Source organism: Lynx canadensis, chromosome A2, assembly GCF_007474595.2.
Source record: "Lynx canadensis isolate LIC74 chromosome A2, mLynCan4.pri.v2, whole genome shotgun sequence".
In the NCBI taxonomy this organism is placed as follows: domain Eukaryota; kingdom Metazoa; phylum Chordata; class Mammalia; order Carnivora; family Felidae; genus Lynx; species Lynx canadensis.
The window spans coordinates 20,802,920-20,823,585 of record NC_044304.2 but is presented as its reverse complement, the minus strand read 5'-3'; the positions used below and the strand labels follow the sequence as shown (position 1 = coordinate 20,823,585).

General features: G+C 55.9%; 1 protein-coding gene across 1 annotated transcript in view; it reads right to left on the bottom strand.

Moving 5' to 3' along the window:
* Window positions 1–20,666, bottom strand: part of DNAH1 (dynein axonemal heavy chain 1) — a 72,810-nt gene that overhangs the window by 23,273 nt on the left and 28,871 nt on the right. Inside the window, exons 16-42 of the mRNA XM_032592222.1 lie at window positions 19,814–19,955; window positions 19,176–19,331; window positions 18,594–18,792; window positions 18,261–18,514; window positions 17,542–17,754; window positions 15,871–16,035; window positions 15,041–15,162; window positions 14,835–14,940; window positions 14,182–14,361; window positions 13,394–13,534; window positions 12,609–12,772; window positions 12,306–12,419; window positions 11,360–11,548; window positions 10,961–11,066; window positions 10,136–10,249; window positions 9,569–9,718; window positions 7,867–7,953; window positions 7,571–7,757; window positions 5,168–5,259; window positions 4,818–4,972; window positions 3,513–3,690; window positions 2,515–2,709; window positions 2,306–2,425; window positions 1,878–2,036; window positions 1,601–1,708; window positions 387–527; window positions 83–243 (exon numbers count right to left, since the gene is read on the bottom strand). Of these exons, the coding sequence (XP_032448113.1) occupies window positions 83–243; window positions 387–527; window positions 1,601–1,708; window positions 1,878–2,036; window positions 2,306–2,425; window positions 2,515–2,709; window positions 3,513–3,690; window positions 4,818–4,972; window positions 5,168–5,259; window positions 7,571–7,757; window positions 7,867–7,953; window positions 9,569–9,718; window positions 10,136–10,249; window positions 10,961–11,066; window positions 11,360–11,548; window positions 12,306–12,419; window positions 12,609–12,772; window positions 13,394–13,534; window positions 14,182–14,361; window positions 14,835–14,940; window positions 15,041–15,162; window positions 15,871–16,035; window positions 17,542–17,754; window positions 18,261–18,514; window positions 18,594–18,792; window positions 19,176–19,331; window positions 19,814–19,955 (4,098 nt within the window). The remainder of the gene's footprint in view (window positions 1–82; window positions 244–386; window positions 528–1,600; window positions 1,709–1,877; window positions 2,037–2,305; window positions 2,426–2,514; window positions 2,710–3,512; window positions 3,691–4,817; window positions 4,973–5,167; window positions 5,260–7,570; window positions 7,758–7,866; window positions 7,954–9,568; window positions 9,719–10,135; window positions 10,250–10,960; window positions 11,067–11,359; window positions 11,549–12,305; window positions 12,420–12,608; window positions 12,773–13,393; window positions 13,535–14,181; window positions 14,362–14,834; window positions 14,941–15,040; window positions 15,163–15,870; window positions 16,036–17,541; window positions 17,755–18,260; window positions 18,515–18,593; window positions 18,793–19,175; window positions 19,332–19,813; window positions 19,956–20,666) is intronic.

The following is a 20,666-nucleotide window of genomic DNA, read 5'->3' as shown; positions in this document are numbered from 1 at the left end:
ATAATTTGGTGAGGAGCTGAGAAAGCAGCTGGTTGAGCCAGGCTGGGAGGACACGGGACATAGAAAGGAATGAGGTGCCTACCTCTTGTCCAGCTTGCTGTCGATGAGGTCCTGGGTTTGGTTGGCCGAGGTTCGGGCTGAGAAGGTGAGGAAGTGGCTGATGTACTCCAGCGGCAGGTTCTTGAGGAGCTTGTCGGAGATGGTGAGGGTCTTCCCTGTGCCTGTTGGCCCGATGCACAGCACCTAGGAGAACAGGGATCACGTATTCAAAACTCTCCCAGGGTCTGGCACACAGCAGGAGCTGCCACCCTGTCAATATGGGAGGCCAGCCACCCCCTGACTTGGGCCTTAGTTTGGGTGAGACAGGGCATGGCAGGGGCACTCACGGGCCTGTGGTTGGTGAGCAGCATGTCCAGCAGGTAGGACATCTGCACTGTGTCCATAGTAGGCACAATGATGTTGCAGTAGTTGGTATCTGGCACCATGGTGAACAGAGTCGAGGAGTCCATCCACTTGACCCAGGCAACCTGGAACCACAGGTAGCTCAGGGCTGGGCCCAGAACCCCACTCTGGCCAAGTGCACCAGGAGGGCAAGGAGCTGCACTGCTAGGCCTTGGCAAGAGAACCCGGGTAAGGGGCTGTTTCTGACTGAAATAGGAAGCCTGTGCCCTACTCTCTGCACAACATGGGGAACCCCAGAACAAACCACTGCGAGTGGGGGAGCTCTCTGCACACGGCTGCCCTTGTGGGCAGCTTCCTAGGGAAGCTGTGGGTCTCTGCATCAAGGAAGTGTTCCAGCAAGTGGACAGCCCAGAAGTCAAAGGCCTTCGCTATTTAATTTCAGACTACCCAAGGCGGGGGAGGGGGGGGACCAGAACCACAGGTGCTGAGGTCACCTGGCCTCATCTCCCCACACCATCCCACCTGCATGAATTCCTTGACCCAGCTTGCAGACCTCCCCCGATGAGGGTCCTCACTATGGTCAAGCACAGGTCACACTGGGGACAGTCCTGTTAGACTCAAATGTGCCCTGTGAGATCCCCAGCCCCATGCATAGTGGCCATCTCCGCAAACGCCTCTCTGCCCCCTCTTCCTCCTGGGTTAGGATTCTGATCCTAGAAGCAGAGTAGGCTCACAGAGCCCTCGCTGGCCGATAGAATGAATGGGACACCAAAGTAGGCCTTGAGGGCTTGCTGCCCTGCCCTTAGGGTGCCCAGCCCCTAGGAAAATGGGACTTTTTAGTAGAACTGAGGTGAACATCCCTGGACTCGGCATCAACACGGAGGAGTCAATGCATATGGTTGGTAGGGGAGGAACTCTAGGAACAGCTCCCAGTCCCAGGTTCAAGTCCAGCTCTGTCACCCACTGGCTGGGGATGACTGTTCTGAGCCTCAATTTCCTTGTCTGGAAAATGGGCACGATAATAGGTATACTGTGGATCTGTGAGGATACATGAGATAATGCAAATAACCGCCACTTGAGACCTGTGGCCATCAACATGGCCTCCTCTCTGTAGTCAGGATTCACCGAGAAGTTTAGCCACCACCCAGTGGGGCGCCTCCCGTCCTGTCCTGTCCCCTCGGCACAGGCCTGCATTCACCTTCTTGCCTTCCTCATCTTCATCCTCATCGTCCTTAGTGCTGCTGATCCCGGCGTCCTCCAGCCTATAATCGAAAACCAGCCCCTCCTCTGGGAAGGGCATGGTCAGCTTCGAGGGACCAGAGGAAAACCAGGCTGTGAGGCCCAGGAATTTGTGTGGCTACTTGTCCCTGGGGGCCCGAGTCCCATGGATGGTCCCAGAACACCTGGCATTCAGCACACACATCCTGGATTTGGGAGCCCAGCCTGGCGGGGGGGGGGGCACTGCTGCCTCTCACTTTTTCTATCTTCATCTTGATCCTGAGCCAGTGGCTGAAGTTGATGCGGCTGGCACTGTCCCCTGTGGCACCCACACTCCAGATCAGGGAGAAGATGAACCAGGGCTCAATCAGCTCTGGGATGCGACTCAGCTTTTCTGGGGATATTTTCTTGAGGCCCTGGGGATAGTGGGAATAGTATCAGGCCAAGGCAAGAATAGTACTGAGTAGCCCTAGGAGGCAGAGGTTGGCGGCATCCTTTGGCCTCTGCTGCATAGTTTGGTGTCTCTGCAGCAGACCTGATGGGGTGATCCCGTGACCCATGTGAGCCGATCTGAATCTCTCTTCCAGGAAGCTGGGCGTGGGGTTCAGGGCCCTCTGGTACTCGGGCAAGGAGAGCAGGGGGCAGAAAGGAGAAGGCACCCAGCCCCACTTGCTCAGAGCCATACCTCTTTAGGCAGAAAGGGCTTGAAGAAGCAGTCCAGCAGCTTGAGGAGACTCATGATCAGGTTGCTGTTGGTTGAGGCGATCACCTCCTTTACCGAGTTCCGGATGAAAGTTATGGACCCCTATAGGGGATGAGCACCCGGCTCTTGTGGCTGGCGGCCACAGCACCTGGCTGCCCCACCTGGGCCAGGCACACTGTGGACTTGCTTACCTCCAGGAAGCCAACAAAGAGGGCCTTGAACTGTTCCTCATAGGGCTTGATTAAGTCAGGGAGTCTCCTTAGCCAGCACTCGACAAAGGGCATGAGCCCCAGGATGCTGGGCTCCAGGTACACCATACCACAGCGGGACACTGTGGCTGGGGAGGCCACTGCCAGGTCCTGCACCTCGAACATCATGGTCATTGCCTGGCAGGACATGAACTGTGTGAGTGGGCCAGCCACCAGCTCCTAGGGCCACAGAGCCATGGGGAGGGGTTGCCCATCCTGCAACTGTAGGCAGGCCATGGGGCGGGATGAGTACCAGCAGCAGTGCTGGGGTGGAAGGGATGCAGAAACCCCTTGGTCTTCAGCTGATAAAATATCCCTCCTTGGAGTCTTGAGGAGAACAAAAGTCAGGAGATTCCTGATTACTCTCTGGCCAGTATAGTGGACTGGGGCATATTGGGGTCCCTGGAGCCATAGAGAAATCTGATGGGAGCTGCCTGCTATGCTCCAGAATCTCTGGGTGTTCTCAGAAGGGCTCAAGAGATCATCTCAGTGTGGATACCATGAACTGCTCTTACGCCCAGGTGATACCTCCTCTTCTGAGAACTGCACCTCACACACCAGGCAGGTGTCCCTACAGCCAGGTCTGGACCACCTGTCTCCCATACGACTGTCTTGTTGCTAAGATGCCTGACTCAGACTGGGCTGACATGGCTGCAAGGGGGCCTGGGAGGCACAAGGCAGAGCCTTGTGGGTGGTCATCCTGGACCTAGGCCCAGAGCATCACAGACTGTGGGTCTGCAGATGGGCAGCTCTGAGCAGCTGCACAAGACGTGGCCAAGTATGGGAGCTTGGGACGGAGAGGGACACCAAAAGGTTGTGGGGATGGGCTGAGGTGCAGCTGTGGTCCTGAGATGGAGGGCGATGAGGATGGCCAGCATGCTGTGGCCGTCAGGTCCACCCAGATGCAGAGGAGAGCCGGGGAAATGGACAGGTAGACATACCTCTGTGAGCTTGATGATCTCCCCAGAGCTAAGGCACAGCTTCTTGTTGTCATCCAGCACAGTGTTCATGTTCTCTATCCAGACAGCATCCACCGGCCCATCGAACATGTACCACTTCTTGTTGGTATCAGAGGCGATGGCCCCCGCCCGGATGAGGGAGGAGAAAATCCCATCTGTCCTGCAGTTACCAGGAGGAGAGGGCTGTAGGTGCCCAGAAACAGGGCAGCAAGCACAGCTGACTCCCAGAGACATCTGGCTGCCAGTCTGGCCTTGCTCTGCTGGGGTATTTTTCCCTTCAATATCTTCATTCATTGAAAAACGATAATGGGGGAAATGGGACTTTTTGGTAAAACATGGGGTTATAAAAATGTGTGCTTATATTCCTTCTCTGCTGAATCTCCATTAAAAAGAGGATAAAAAGGTGATATCCTGGGGAAAAGAAAGGAAACGGGGGAGGAGGCAACAGCAGAAATGGAGGTCCACAGAGTTCTGGGACATGGAAAGAGAAGGATAAGAGGTCAATGACCTAGCAGAAAAAGCAAGAGATGGGTCACGAGATGTATCTAGTTCCTGCCACAGAACCCAAGAAGGCTCAGGTTTCAAAGGCCCCAAATGCCAGGGAAACTGGTGGGTAGGGGAACATGTTTTTGGTCTGATCCCCAGGCCCCCCACCTACCCATGCAGGGGCCTAGAGTGGGTATAGCTGAGACCCTTCACCAGAAATGTGGGAGCAGGCCAGACTCACATTTAGAAAGACAGGTGACTGCCCCTCTCTGGGCCCCAGAACACTGGAGCCAAGCAAAATCCCCAGCAGAGACTGGAAACTTATTGAGAGAAACAGAATCCCCCCAGAGAAGAGCCTCCCACATGCTGACATTTGGACGGTGTCCACTTAGTTGCCCTCTCCAGCTCAAGGCACTTTCCCTGACATGCATGTGTCTGCCAGGGCATGGAGGCCCTGAGAGGAATCGCCAACCCTCTGGGGTCACGACACCAGGCAACATTTACTGAAAACTTGGTATGTGCCATGCTGTCCAAACATCTTCTTTATGTCAAGGTCATTTTCTATGGCAATCATGGTGCCATTATTATCCCTACTTTGCAGACGACAGCACCAAGACCCAGGGAGTGAGGAAGGTCACTCAGCAAGGAAGTGCAGTGGTGAATAGGGTTCCAGACACTTGGGCTCCAGAGCCTGAGCTCCTGACCTCCCACTGGGCTAGGGTGGGGAGGGGGACGCATGGCTCACAGCCTCCAGAAGCCTAGGCACAGGGTGATAACTGCAGAGGGATTGGGACCACTCACCACTCATGGGTGAGCAGGTCAAATTCTCCATACAGCTGGCCCATCGTGATGGACTTGGGGTTAAGCACGTAGTAATTGACAGCCTCGTACACACCACCGCTGATGGATGGCTGCCCTTTCAGCAACGTCATGGCGGCTGCCAGGACTCTGTAACACTGGGGAGGCAGCCACCCAAGAGTGAGCCTCCTTGTTCCCCAGAGAACAGGGCTGGAGTGGGTTGCAGATCACAGGGGCAGGAGGGGTAGTCTAGAGGCCACAGAGGTACAAATGGGGGCCAAGACCCCACTGAGGCCCCACCACCCTCAGGCCCACTGTCTGGGTGCTGGATCGCCTGGCTTGGCTCCACTTACATTACTCTTGCCAGAGCCTGTGGGCCCGACCAACATGAGGCCGTGCCGTACCACCGTGGTCTCGTAGAGCTGGATGCACTTGGTCAGGAAGCCTGGAGGGACATGCAAATGGAACCCAGGGGGCAGAGCATGGACTTGGGTCCTGGCCCTGCCACTAGCTCTCTGTGTGACCTCAGGTGGGTCACCCTGAGCCTCAGTTTCCTCATCTATAAAATGCGGCTGACAATAGTGCCTACTTCAAAGGAGGGGGCAGGTGAAGCCCTGAGCACAGAGCCTGGCACAGAGTAGGGACTCTCTGCTAATGGCCAGCCATGATTGCCACTGTGACCATCAGTCCCTAACATCCATTGGTCAGGTGTCCAGCTGGCACAGGCCCCAGAAGCAACATCAGCTCCTGCCGAAAGCACTGCCCTGAGTAAATGGTGGCCAATACGTGGCAAAATCCCAGGGACAAAACCTGAGAGTCAGTCAGGAGCTTTGACTGACCAAGACCAGAGCTGTAGGGATAGCTGCCAGTGGTGGGCAGAGGGCCAGACCCACAGGTAGAGAATGAGCATATCACTTTGGCCCAAGAGCGGCTTGGGGAGTGGCAGGGAGCTATGGTACCACATGCCTGGGGGTCCCTGTTAATGAGACATGGTCTACTCATTCAGTGATGGCTAAGCTGAGCCAAAGCCATGAGCAAGAGATTTTGAGGCTTCATTCAACAAGTCTGCTGGGACCTGGTGGGCGGGAAGGGGCATCAGAGTTGCATGTGGAATGAACAGTGGAAGGCATGGGGGACAGGCCTTGCAGCATGAGCACATCAGGCCCCAGAGAGGGCCCCGTGTAGCCAGGGTGGCCAGAACAGCCAGGTGTGACTTCCTGGGGAAGCACCCCCCTTCTTCACAAAGGACAGGCAGGGAGGGTCTAGGAGGAGAGGAAAGGTCAGCCAGGCTAGGGGATGGTGGGACCAGAGCTCGAGCTGCATGACTGTGCAGCGGCTGCATTGAGACCCCCACCTTCTATTGGGAAAGAGGGTTGGGGCGAGAGGGAGACTGATGAGGGCATCCCACAGAGTTCTTCCAACTGTGTGGTGGTTTTTGTGACAATCCAGTTCAAGAAAAGCCCAAATGCTCCTTAGCCCAACAACAACAGGGCTGTGTTCCATGAGGAGTATGAGCAAGTCCTGAAGAAGGGAGTGACATGCTTTGCTCCAAAAGAGGGGAGTTGGGGTGGGGGTGAAGTGGGGTGGTGGGTGTGGGCAGGCCACAGCTCACCATTTCCCCAGTGATTCCCACCCCAGGCAGGTGAAGACAGAGCAGAGGAGAGCTCCTGTCAGGGAGGAACAGGGTCCAAGAGGAGCCCAAGTGCTGTGACTACTCCCCACGTGGAGAGACGGACCACAGCAAGACGTCTGGGGGAGACAACAGGATTTGCTTCCCCAATGTAAAATAACCAGCAAAATATACATTGGTCTCTGCCCTGGGGTCCTGAGGCAGAGCTCCTCAAACCATTATAAATAGGATGCTAGGAGAATCTTCTTTTCTAATACTTAGCCTTTGATCCTGGTTCCTGACACAGAGCTCCTAAAACCTTTGTCATTTCCTGAGTGCTAGAAATGTCTTTTGTTCTAATGAGGCACCTCTTGGTGGTGGGCTCCTGGAAGGGGGCTGGTCATCAGAAAGACCAAACCATGGTTAGATGCCTAGAACTTTCAGGCTCACTCCCCTATTCTCCAGAGAAGGGAGAGGGGCTGGAAGTGGAGAATAATTGATAATAATTAAAATTTTATCATGCCTACATGATGAAGACTCCATAAAAATCCCTACAGCATGGGGTTTAGAGAGCTTTCTAGTAGGCGAACACATCCATGTTCTGGGAGGGTGGTTCACCCCCAACTCCAAGGGGGCAGACCTCACCCTATGTATCTCTTCATCTGGCTATTTGTCTGTATCCTTGCTCATATCCTTTATTATATAATAAGTAGTAAACTTGTTTCCCTGAGTTCTGTGAGCTGTTCTAGTGAATGGTCAAACCTAAGGAGGGGGTCATGGAACTTCTGATTTGTGGCCAAGCTGGAGAAAATTTGTGGGTAACCTGGGGGCTCACCACTTGTGACTACTTGGGACTTGGGACTCTGATTAGTGTAAGAACTGAATTGAATTGTGGGACAGCCAGCTGGTGCTAAAGAATTGGGAAACTTGCACATTTGGTATCAGAAGCATGATTGGGACAGAGGACATTTTCCTAGACATCTATTACCTGAAGCTTCTAGTGGAGACAAGGCTGGGGCAGGGACTGCTGGCAGTCCCCAGCCTGTGGCACTCTTGGCCTGAGGCAGTATTGCCCTGTCTCTGCGCCCTGCCCAGGAACCCCGGGATGGCCACCCCAGCACTGTGAGGGCAGGGGCCAGGGGCTCACCATCCACATCCTTGAGGTTGCTCTTCTCACAGACCTGCCGAATGGCCTTGTCCAGGATGCCATAGTCAGTCTCCTCCTCCTTGATGGTGGGGAACAGGTCTGATACGATCCCAGAGAAGAGCTTGAGGTCCTCCTGCAGGAACTTGGGCACGTTCACATCTCGGATAGCCCGGAGGCATATCAGCTCCTGCAGCAGAGGCCAGTGGGGCCTTCAGGGGACGCAGGTCGGTTGTGCCTCTGGCCCCTCTTGAGTCATCCTGGAGGCCCGCCTGGGCGTGCTGCTGGATGGAGCTCACCTCATTCATGCTGGGGTTTTCTCGCTTGAGGTTGCCAGCAGCCGAGATCACTGTCTTCACAGCTCTCATCCCAAAGTCATAGTGATCCTGTCACCACCACACAGGAGGAAGGGTGGGTGGGCATTGTCCCTTTGGGGGCTTCTGCCTGGAACACTCTGTCTCCCACCTGGTACCTGGCCCTCACCCAGCTGGAAGCTACAATGTCACTTCCCCCGACAGCTATCTGTGGTTGCCCACATGCCCCAGCCTGAGCCAGGTGCCCTCGTTTGCACTCCTCTGGCACCTTCTATTTACCATCCCAGCAGCCCTCTCCCTTCACAAGTTTACTTATTCTGCATCCCCTGCTCAACTCTTGGCCCCTGAGGATGAGGACTCTGACCCAGGCAGAGTCCTGCAGTCCCAGCACTGCACCAGGGGCAGAGAGGAAAAAAATGTGAAAGGAGTTCCCATTAGTGCCACAATAGGGTTGGCCCTGAGGGCCTTTGAGCTTCCTTCTAACATTATCTCTTAAATCTCTCTGGACGTACCCTTTCAGCCACACGACAAGGACCCACCGGGAAGACCAAGGCTTTTCTCTTTGCTACTTACTGGTTCTGTTTCTCTCCATTATATGGCAGGTATGTTGGAAATAGTTAAATTTATCTTTTTTTTTAATGCTTATTTTTGAGAGTATGAGAGAGCATGAGCAGGGGAGAAGCAGAGAGAGAGGAAGACACAGAATCTGAAGCAGGCTCGAGGCTCTGAACTGTCAGCACAGAGCCCGATTCGGGGCTCGAACCTATGAACTGCGAGATCATGACCTAAGCCGAAGTCGGACGCTTAACCGACTGAGCCACCCAGGTGCCCCTTAAATTTATCATTTTTGTCTATGAGGCCAGACCATGAGAGCTACATCTGGACCTGACCCACGGACCAGCGCACTTCCCAGAAGTCTCAGACTTGGAGCAGGATGAAGAGACTGGGCTACACTTTGAGTCACTGGCACTTGAGAAGGGTTGACTGCCTTTCCAGAACCACGTGGGTACAGTGAGTCTGACGGGAGGGCAGCATCTTTGGAAGTGGACGGTTACAAAGAAGGTGTGTAGGGGTTCTGGCTCCCGGGCCGCACTGTGGCGGGCAGTTGCTGCTTTTCCTGGGAACAGACTGCATCTCCTCCAGCACGTGGGTTTTGGGGGGCACCCCTGGCCAAAGGCCGTACGGCTTCCCCCTGGCCACAGTGACTGGTGTTCATGCATGAGCAGGTCACCCAAAAGGGGCCCATTAGGATGACACCAGGGACTTTTTCTACAACTCTTAAGAAAGAGAAACTAAGCAGGCAGCATGTAAGCCCAGAGCTTGGCTCATCTCTGCCACTGCAAAGGGGGAGCCTGCCTGAGAAGGGAGCCAAACGGGAAAGCTTACCCACCAGTGCTGGTGTCCGCACTGGTGTCCGCTGCAGCTGTCCCAGAAGCTGGGCTCAGCATGCCGAATGGATGGCCCATGGTGCGGGGCTTGGGGGGAAGCGGGGCTCCCGTAAGACCCAGTGTACTTGTTCCTCAGCCTTGGGTTGTGTGGCCCTTGGTTTCCTAATGTTTGGCCTTCCCTTGCATCTGAACTAGCCCTCAGCTGAGAAGTGGGGATGTAATTCCCATCCTATGGGGCTCACCGGGAGCAGATGGCAGCTCTCACACCCTGGAACCTGGTCGGGGCAGGGCCTCCTCACCTGGGAACTGAGCTGCTCGGAAGACAGCTTGAAGGTGGTTGTGATCTTCTTGGCCAGCACACTGGCCTCGTTGAAGCCAAAGGAGTAGAGGGAGATCTCCGCGATCATGGCATAATCCGGGACCATCATGGCCACAGGCCGGAAGAGCGCCTGGGGCACGGAGTGCACACACACGTGAACGGAGAAGCAGGCCTCCCCTCCCAGACCACAACTCACTCTCTGGACTGCCTGGTTCTCAGAAGGCAGCTTCACTACCCTCCTGCCTCACCGATGCTTGGATTCCCCTCTGCATCTTGCCTGCCATAGCTGAGGTGTATCCTCCCCTGTGACTGGACCACTCTACTCAGAAATCGGTCCTTCGTATTGACCTGAACCTGCCCCCTGACTTCTCCCAAACCTGAGGACGAGCCCGGGGTCTCCTCTCCATGGCTGGGGGGTGGGTCTCAGGACGCTGGGCAGGAGGGTTGCCACGGGGGTCATCATCCCTGATGGCACCTCTGAGGCCACAGCTCCAGGGCTTTCCAGTACCCTGAGAAGTCACTAGGTCTGCCCTATGTCCAAACTCGCCTTCAGGTTATCAGGAAGCTCAGTGCGACCAGCATATCCTGGGTTCATGGTGATAAACACAGCACAGGATGGAACGAGTGGGATCTCGACACCTTCAAACATGAAGCGTTCCACCTACGTGGGGGGAGGGGAGGGGTTGACTCACCTGCCTCCTCTCTGGATGGGCCCCTTGTTCCCTGTGGATGCCCTGTCCCAGCTATAGCTGCTCAGCCCAGGAGAGAGGATTGGCTCCTCAGGATCTGACCTAAGACCTCTGGTCCCGGTAGCTACCAGCAGCCTCCCAGGTCCCGGCTCCCTGAGGTCTTCACATATCTCCTGCTACCCACACCCTACCCCCAGTTCCTGACACTGGTTCTCCTAGACTTGGGCAAGCTCAGCTCTGACTAGGACCCAGCACCCTACTGGGGTGGGGTTGGGCACCTGCCAGCCTCCCAGTTCTTGTCTCCAGGAGGAGAACTCTGGCCACTCTGAATGAGGCTAGAGAAGGGACAAATGGCTGGGGCTTTCCATAAGGGTCAGGATGTCCATAAGGGGCCCCTTCCTCCACCACAGCCGGCCTGAAAGTTACACCTGGAGTGGGGCGAGGGCGTGGGCTCTCTAACTGGCTACAAAAGCCCCTCAGGGACAGTTCCACAAGGGGGAGTGGGACTGCCCAGTCCCCTGTGAGATGAGACAGGCTGGGCTCAGGGCAGGCCTGAGTGCCTGGCTTTTGATGCCACCGGTATGAGGAGCCACATGGCAGCGTGGGCATGCTGGGGATAGTTGAAGTGATGCGGTGGTAACTTGAGGGAGGCATGGGGTGGTGGTGGAACCCCGGATGCTCACACGCTGTTGCTGAGCCTTCTGGATGGTGGTGATCTGCTGGGCTACCACAGATAGCACCTCAATATCAATGCGATTGAACTCATCAAAGCAGGCCCAGGCCCCAGCACTGAATGAGGTAAGAACAACGGGGGGATATGAGCTCAGAGCTCACTTGACATTTCCAAAGCCCCCTGTGACTCTGCTGAGAGGAAACTTACAATGATCATCTCTGCCAGCTTGGACATATTCCCAACACCCACCACCTCAGCCCAGTGCCCATTAAGGACTGAGTCTTTGACTGCTATTATTCCATCCTGTCCCCTCCTCCACCCTGTGATGCTCCTGGGAGTCTCAGGCAGTGTCCCTGGGAGAGGTCAGCCTTCCTGCCCTGTCCTGGACCAACCTCATGCCCAGCCTCACCTGGCCAGGCCCTTGAAGAACTTGCCCATGGCCATGAAGTCAAGCTGGTCAGAGCAGTTGAACACCACTGTCTGGATGGCCAAGGCCTTGCCCAGGTCTTTAGTGGTCTCAGTTTTCCCTGTGCCAGCTGGGCCAGCTGGGGCACCCCCAAACTTGAGGTGCAGGGCCCCGGTCAGAGTCAGGTAGCACCTGCAGGAGTGAGAGGAGGTAGGCATGGGCCACGCTCCTTCCTCAGGATTCCCAGAGACATAGGGAGAGAGAGCCTTCCTGTGCTGGGTCTCGTGGATAGTGGCTCTTGCTTCTCCCTCCTGTCAGGGCCCCACGTGTGCCCAGCCTTGGCTGCTGGGGTCAGGACTGGGGCCCTCGGCCACCTGCCCAGTGCTTCCCCCACTTGGCCCCATGACCCTGCAGAGCTTTGCTCAGGGACCTGCTGGGATGGCTGACCTCTGACCACACTTCACTTTCCTTCTTCAAAACCCAACTTGAAAATTCAACTGCTGCTAAGTACAAGTGGCCAGAGGAAATGACTGATTATTTTAGAAGAGAATTGTTCACTGTACAAAAGGAACAGGATCTTGTTTCTCTCAAGATCAATTTTTCTGGTACGTTGAAAGAAGGCTTTCACTGATGAAATTAGTAAAGCTCATCCGTTAGATGCTTACTGAGTGCCACATGTGTGGCTAAAAGCTTTAGACCTTGGCTGGCGAAATTCTCATAACCACCCTGAGGAAGCTGCAGAGGAAACTGGGGCACGTAGGGTTGAGTCACCTGTTCAAGGTCCCTCAGCCTATGATGGGCAGAACTGGTTTTGAACCTGCAACCCCTGCTCCTAACCTTCCACTGTTTTGATGACTGATAGTACCTTGTGGTCCCCAAACTCTTAGGCCAGCCAGAGCTGGAGGGAGGCTCCCAGGGTAGAAGGGTACATGGGGAGGGGGATGCTCACCTATCGGTCAGGGGCGTGATCACAAGCCTCCCGCTGTTGCCTAGGTACTCGTAGCCATAGATGAACTCGGCATTCACAGCCCGGATGTACAGGTTGTTATTCATCCAGTAGTACCTGGCATTTCAGGGAGATGGGTTCCCGAGTCATGGGGACCATGGGCCACTGGGTATGTGGCCAAGGCAAGGTGGGGAATGAGGGCATCAAGACCCCCTGCCCAGCTTGTGCCAGGGCCTAATGTAGACTGCCTCTCCACCCTGCCCTGGCCCTGGATACGGCCGGGCCCAGGGGCCCCTGCATCCTCACCTCAGCTGTGAGATCCACTCAAAGTCGTTCACACTGACTATATTCCCCTGGATCAGCTTGCTCACCACATCCTTGGCGTGGACCTCAATGACAATTAGTGCTGATAGCACAGCTCGTTGCATGCGGGACAGCTTCCCCCGCACCAGGGCCACCAGGTCACTGAGCTGCAGGAGCGTGGGGAAACTGTCAGATATTGGCATGATCACACTGCAGGTAGGTTTCCCCTCCCTTGCACAGATGGTGGGCTTCTGCCAGGAATAATCTCTATTCTGGGGGCCTCTTATGGTCTAGGATGGGAAGGGGCACAGAACTAGGCAGGGAGAGGGCAGGCAGGACAGTGGCCACCTGGGAAGTCTGGCAGGAGAGCAGATAAAAGCAGAGGCACATGCATGGCATCTGCCTCCCTGCAGCATACAGTGTCATGTGAGCCTCTGAGGGCCAGCTGGTGGAGCCTGGCAAGGGGCTTGAGGAAGGGGTGTGGTGAGGAGCCGGTGTACAGACTAAGGAGAGCCCTCGGCACAGTGCAAGAAGGCCCCAGGTGTGTGACTCTCTCACTGACCATCAGGAGAAGGGCACTTGCTTGGGCTCAGAACTCTCCTCAGACCTCCAGTCTCTCCCACCAGTGGCTGGTTCTGAGACACTCATCTCTGGAGGTGTCTGGCCTATTGCTCTTTAGATCTCACTCCAGGCCCCTTACAGGATCAATATAGGAAAACGTCCTCGAGGGACTGGGTTCTCCCAGGGTAAGGGGTGCACGGGGTGGGGAGCAGATAGTGATCTCCCACCTGCTGAGCAAGCCGGGGGAACAGCTTGTTACTGAGATTACCGGCCTCCAGGGCCTCTGCCACCTCCATGGTCCAGTAGGTCTGGCATCCAGCGATGGTCACCTGGCCAGGCCAGTTTAGAACCCATTGGGTCCTGGGCATCTAGAAAGATAACATAGGCAGGGCTGACCCAGGCGGCTGTCAGCCCCAACCCTGCATCCTCTTGTTCGCTTCAACTTCATCTGTGCTTCTAGGCCCAAGTAGTTAATTCCGCCTCAGAAGCAGAGAAGCCATTAAGCTCTAGGCCTCCTGGCAGAGTCATTTGGGCAGAGTCATCATTTCCTCAGCAGAGGAGACCTTGCAGTTGAGGGGTGGGAGCCTAGGTTCAGGGAACACACAGTCCTGGGTTCAGATCCTGACTGTCACTTTCAAATCACATGCCTTTGGGCAGAGAACGGCTCTGAACTGACTCTATACGATAAGGCTTAACACCTAGGCGAGCTGCCGACCATGGACTGAGGGAGATAATATGGGGGAGGGCCCCAGCCAGGCCAGGCTCACAGTGAGTGCCTGAAACACAACCACAGTGGTTGGTTATTATCAGGGGCATGTCTCATTTTGGGAGCGTTTTCAGACTCCTCCTCCAGTAACCTCAAGGACTGCCTGCCCCCAGAGAGCCCCTGGCTCCTGCTCCTGCGAGCAGCAGTGGTCAAGGCAGAGCTTGAGGATGAGGCCGGCCGGCAGGCAGGCAGCCCCGTGACGGAGCAGGGGGGCACAGAGGCTGTGTCGGCATGGGAGGCACGGCTCACTGTGGGGTAGGCCTTGATGGCCCTCTCGATGATGTCCCGCACGCTGGCCTTCATGCTGCGCTCCACCTCCCGCAGCCAGTCCTCCACGTTGCTGGATGGGTAGATGGAGAAGGACAGCTTTACCTCTTCACCCTCTGCTGAGTACATGTGTGTGATCTCCAGGTCCTCCTGGAACAGCAGCTGTGGGCAGGGGCGGGGCAAGAGAGGCCTTACCCACTGGGTGCCGGGTGGGCTGGCCCTGCCCCCTCCACCCACTCCCTCAACTGCATGTGTGCGGGATGGGCCTGCCTTGTCCCCAGCTGCGGCCCAGCCCACCTGGGGAAGGAGGCGGAGCCTGTGCTGTGTGTACCCCTTTCGCACAGGCTTGTGTGACCTCCCTTGGAGACACAGATGAGATGAGGTGATTCAGGAGCCTCGGCTTCCTGGGTCTCTTGGCCCAGCCAGCACCTCAGTGTACTAGAGGGACAGAACTCCCCTGAGCTGGGGGTTCTACAGCTGCCCTTCCTCCCACAGGCCCTAGCTGTCTCCAAAGGCCAGGAATCGCACTCGTCACCTCATTTCCTGCTAAAAGGATTTGGGGCCAGAGAAGAGCTGTCCTCCTTGGGAAGGTGCCCCAGAACTCCAAGGCCTGAGCCCCAGGCCCGGTTACCCACCCGGGCAATGTTCTCAAAACACTTGCGCAGATGGGGCTGCACGGCTGTGGGGTCCTTCGTCTGGGACAAAATCTCAAGTAATTCGTCATCTGACAGGAAGTAGAATCTGCCAGGGGAACAGGGTGAGGGAGCGGGTTAGGCAGCCTCTGTGCCCCAGCCTCGTGGGCAGATACTGCCTGAGTGGACACGGGCCAGGTGGTGCCCACCTGGGGAAGGTGCCCCGCTTGGTCTCCAAGTACTCGCTGAGGCCCTTCTGCACCATATCCAGCAGCTTGTTGCAGTCCCGCAGACTGTCCAGCAGCCTCTGGTCAGAGCACACGTTGATCACCTGCATGGCCCGGGCCAGAGAGAAAGTAGAAGCGAGCATGGTCAGAGGGCACCTGGGTGGCTCAGTCGGTTAAGCGTTCTACTTCGGCTCAGGTCATGGTCTCATGGTTTGTGAGTTAGAGCCCCATGTCCGGCGCTGTGCTGACAACTCAGAGCCTGGAGCCTGCTTTGGATTCTATGTCTCCTCTCTGCCCTCCCTGGCTCACACTCTGTCTCTATCTCTCAAAAATGAATAAATGTTTAAAAATTAAAAAAAAAAAGTTAGCATGGTCAAACTGGGACACAGCAAGGTGGGCTCAGAGGGCATGCATGCTGGCCAGAGACCACCAATAGGAACTGGAAAGGAAAGAGGGCAGGAAAATGGCCCTGAGCCAGGGCCCACATTCATCACCCCTGTCAATCCACAGAAAAAAAGTCTATAGTCAAAAACATTAGGGTTAAACAAAGCCAAGGAGTTTGATTTGTTGCAGGACTTGTCAGAGACTTTAAAATGCTAATGTAGACTGCAAATCTGCAAGAAGAAAACCAACTGTTGTGTTTCTGAGGAGTATGTCTTGAGACTGGGGAGTCCAATCAGGGAGACACAGGACTTAGGACTTGTCCTTCAGTCTTACTTGTTCAGGGAGAGAAGAGACCAGGAGGCTCCCAACAATGTGACCAGGGCCCTCAGTGGTCCCAGCTGCCCCCTCCTATCCCCATGTGAGCTCGCCTCCCGGTTCTCGTAGGCATTCTTCATGATCTTCCTCCAGATCCGCTCCATTGTCTGGTAGCGCTTGCTCTCCACAGGCAACTGCCGATTGATGTCCTCAGAGTTGAAGATGGGCTCCAAGTAGAGCCAGGACCGTTGACAGTTCAGCCACTCCTCCAGCACCTCCTGGACAGGGCATGGACTGTCAGGGCCTGGGGTCTCAGTTGGGTCCTGTCCTCCATGACCTAGAGATTTCACCCCACCAGAGTGCTCAGCAGACCACTGGACACCAGAGCCAGCATCCACAGGTGAATCTCTAGATGACACTGCCAGTCACGGGACCTCAGGGAACAAAGGTTGCACAGAGACCCTCCCCTCCAGATAAAGTCAAAGTGCCCCACAGGACACCCAAGCCTCCAACAGGGGGGCTTTCTCTCTTCCCTACGAAACACACTCACACCAGTAAACCCTGAAGTAACAGAGGGAAGAGTCCAACACATGGAATGTCAGACCAGTCTCCTTTCCCAGAAGGACTTTTGGATTTATGACCCCAGGATTCTCTGAGGTGTCTTGAGACCTGAGCATGAGATCCATAAAATACTCTCTGAAACATGAGTCCAAGAGTAAGACACCTTCAAAACAAGCCACTTTCTACTTCTACCTCCGAATCCTTCTTTAAGGATTTATCTCTTTTCCTATCAGTGCAAATTCCTCCATTCATTCATTCATTCATTCATTCATTCCTTTCCTCAAGAGATGTGTGTGTTTCAGCCATTCTGTGCTGGGCCTGTGCCACACCCATGTGAGAAACAGAGGGAGACAGGATATGGTCCCTGCACTAGAGGTGTCCACGGTCCATGAAACAGCTAGTTCTGCCTCTGAATCACCAAGGGCCCAGCAAGTGTGATGGGCTCTGTAAGAGCTACCAAGGGCCATATAACAGGTGGTTGTGGGGGAGTCAGTGAGGGCTGCCGGATGCTGAGCCTTGGAGGGGACGGCAGGAAGGGATGAAACTTCAGGTGGAGGGGACAGTGTGACCCAGGGAGACCCAGGGACAATGCCGACGAACTTGGGCATCTCTGAGTGATCCAAGGAGCACACGGATAAGACCTCCTCACTTGGCTCCTGGCCTTCACTGGAGGTTTCTGAACAGCTCCCAGGAAGGTCCCAGGGAAGGGACTGTAAGAATCATACCAGTAGGCCTAGCCCCAGGACGGTCCTCCAAGGCTCTGCAGACAGCTCTTGCCTTGGCCTTGAGAGCCCCGGAGAGGGGCAGTCCCCAGTGCCCCCTCCCTCTGAGCCAGCTCCAAATGAAATGGAAATGGGAGGCTCAGGGCAGAGAAGACAGGGCACTGAGGAGCCTCAGGGCCTTGTGGCATCCAGCCCAGAAAGTTTTGAGACTAAAGGTGCTAGCCCCAAGACCAGATGCCTCCCGAGCCTCTCCCCAGCCATAGTAGCAGACCAAACACTAGCCCTACCCTCACATCCTGAATTGCCTTCTCTGGCAGCCGAACCTCAGAGATGGACAGCCTCAAACTAGCTGTTCTTCTCTGAATGAGAGAAGCCTGTCAGAGCTCTAGGAGCAGGGCAAACCTGGGCAAGGCACTCTGCCGCTTCGAGTCCCACCCAGACACCATAAAGGGCTGCCTCTGTGAGGGCTGGGAGGGGTGAGTGAGGACAGGGAGAGCCCACCTGGGTCAGCTTCAACTTGTTCTCCCAGGAGTTGATGCGCTGCTCGAAGGGCTTCTTGTAGGGTGAGAAGGACATGCTCTGGGTCATGACAATGTGGTCATCAAGCAGCTGTGAGGCCTCGTCTGGGCTCTTGAGGATGTAAGTCTCTGTCTCCTTGTAGGGCAGCACATTGAACAGGATGGTCGACCACTCCTTCTCCATCTTGTCCAGTGCCTGGGGTGGGGGGCGAGTGGAAGCTGGGTCCCAGGAAGGAGCTGGCCCACATGCTGCATGACCAGCACTGGGCAGGGAAGAGCAGGCTCTGTCCAGCCTTGATCGTGGCCCTCTGGTAAATATTCTCTGCTTGTCTGGTTAACAAATCCCCCGTGGGCCCTAGTCCGAATTTAAGGCCAGCTGGTATGCACACACGTGCTGCATGTATTGGGAGGAAACTAAGAAGTTCTGGTCCCAGTTCTAGCCCTTACTGGCTATGTCACCCTGGACAGGTGCTGAACCTTTCTGAGCCTTAATTTACCCATCTGTTATCAGCTCTTTCCTGGGCCAAGAAGTATTCGAGAGGAGTAAATGAGTAATAACAACGCACCAAGCACTTTATGTACATGATTGCTCACCAAATAGAATGCACCTCAACCCCTGAGCCTAGTGAATGACCCCAGGGATGGGGCCCAGGACTGTCAAACTCCTGTGCCTTCAGACAGGGCCTGCTGGTGGCCACCCACCTGCTCAATGGCGTATTCCTTGCCAGCCACCTCTGCCACCTTGCTGATGCTCTCGATGTGGTCCTGCAGGTTCATCTCGAGGCAGCGGGCGAAGGTCAGGTTGGCCTTGGGCCTGACATTAATGTTGATCTCATTGGACAGCACCTCCCAGTGCCGGTTTCGCATGCCAGGGTTGCGTAGCCCCTGGATCAGTGGGATGTATGGCTTGAACTCCTCGATGCGGGCCCTGATGTCTAAGGCCACTTCCTGGCAGGCTTCCAGGCAGAACAGGCAGGTGTGACAAACAGCCAGCACAGGCAGGGAAAGAGGGGACAGGCCGGCTTGGCTGCCTACCTGGGATGTCCTTGAACTGCTTCACGCACTTGTGCATGGTCTTAAAGGACTCGATGACATTCTTCTCCAGCTGCTCAGAGTCGATGGCTGACAGGGGGTCATTCATCCAGCTCTCAGACCAGCGCAGCCAGTCAGAGGCTGTGGTCCAGAGATCCAGGAAGGGCTGGAACTCCTTCACCATCCTGGAGAGCTTGTCGTACTACAGGGGCAGACGAACCAAGGCTGTCTTGGGGTGCTTCCCGGTCTCTGTCCAAACTTGGGCCAGGTCCCCTCCCCCTCCTTACTCCTAGCTGCTGTCCCTGATCCTGTCCCCATGAGCCCTGGCCTGGCCTCCCCTCTTCCTGATGCGCACAGGTTCTGGGCTCTGAGTGGCTCAGCAAAACCTCCTGCCTGGTTCCAACTGTCCCCTTGCCCTGAGGGCCAGGGCTGAGCTATTCCCTCTCTGCAACCTGCTCAGCCCCACCCCCCAAATGTCAGGGCCCTGCCACCCAGGGCCCAGCTGGGTTCAGATACGGCCACAGACGCTGTGGGCTCTTCCTTGAGCCCTGGGGGCTGCTGGCTGGAGTGCCACAGGAGTCCTACATTGGTGATGGGCAAGCCAAAGATGCGCTCGCGGTTGTTGTACAGCATCGCTAGCTGCTGGCAATCCTTCAGCTGCTTTTTGACCCGCCGCACCTCGTTGGCAATCTCGTGTGCTCGTGCAATCTCCACATGTGTGGTGAAGCCAGCTACCACCAGCTGTGGGCCGAGGAGCTGGGGTCAGAGGCCTCCGGGGCCCCAACCATGTGCATGCATCCCCCCCAACACACACACACAGAGGTCCGAAGTTCCTAGGCGTCAACACTTCCCAGTTCTGGGGGCACTTTCTTCTCCTGGAGTGAACAGCTTCCTGGCCCATCACAGGCAGGCTAACCGCCCCAGGGTAACACAGCAAGGTCAGAGGGAGACCCAGAACCCTGAACACTGTGCCCATTGCCGCCCGGGGCTCAGAGGACACAACAGAAGAGCTGGGGCTCTTTGCAACCTTGAATTTTCTGGACCTTGCTGCCTAAGCACCCATCCAGCCTTTCAGTTCATTCTTTCAGCCGTTCTTTCATCCACCCACCAGTTCATCCACCAAACATTGCCATAGCCCCTCCTGCATACATAAAGCCAGGCCTGGGCCCGGAGCACATGTGCGGTGGGGAGCGAGTCCTAGAAGACCCCTCAACTGGCCCCACCTGCAGCCCTTCCAGCTTCTCCTGGAAGTTGTTCTGATCCATGATCTGGATTTTGCGGAACTTCTCCTCATCTTCTATATGCTGCTGCTGCACCACCTCTATCTGCCCAAGGATCTTAGAAGGCCAGTTGCTGGCAGCCCATCTGGATGGTGCAGGGATGGAGATGGGGGGAAGGTCACAGCTGAAATCATAGGGTGACCAGGCCAGACAGGGACACCCAGGGTTAAGGGGAGAATGGAGGAATCCAGGCGGCCGCTGGAGCCAGCCAGGGCCAGGCAGCCAGGAAGTAGAAGTGAGCTGGAGGCAGCCATTGCCACTATCAGGGTTGGGGGCAGGCCTGACTGGCAGGGGAGGCAGTCCCTGCCCTGTGACTGTGGTCTGGGAGCTATGCTCAGCATCCAGGGAGATGCAGGTCCAAGGTGCCCAGTGCAGTGATGGGGCAAGAGGGAGAATGGGGCTGGAAATGAGAAAGGCGATGCTGAGTTTCCCTCTTACATTCTAGGGTCTGGAGGGGCCTTACCTCCCATGAGACAAAGCAACAGCCTTTAGTCTCTATTTCCTTGGTGACCAACCAGGGCCACCAGGCTAACTTCCTTCATATTAGACCAATTCCCTTTGCCTGGCTGATGTGGGGGCCCTGTAGGATTCGAGGATTCTGCCTAAATCTGGCCTAGCAATGCTGACCTTGCGGGAAGCCCACCCTGGGCACCAGGATGCCCTGGAGGGTTGATGCTTGGGGCTCTTGGCAGGGTTCCCAGGAGATAGTGCCAACCTTTCCCAGGCCCTGACATTCTGAAGGCACCCCCAGTCTGTGAGGCAGGGCAGACAAGGGGTTTCTGGGAGCAAAACTCCA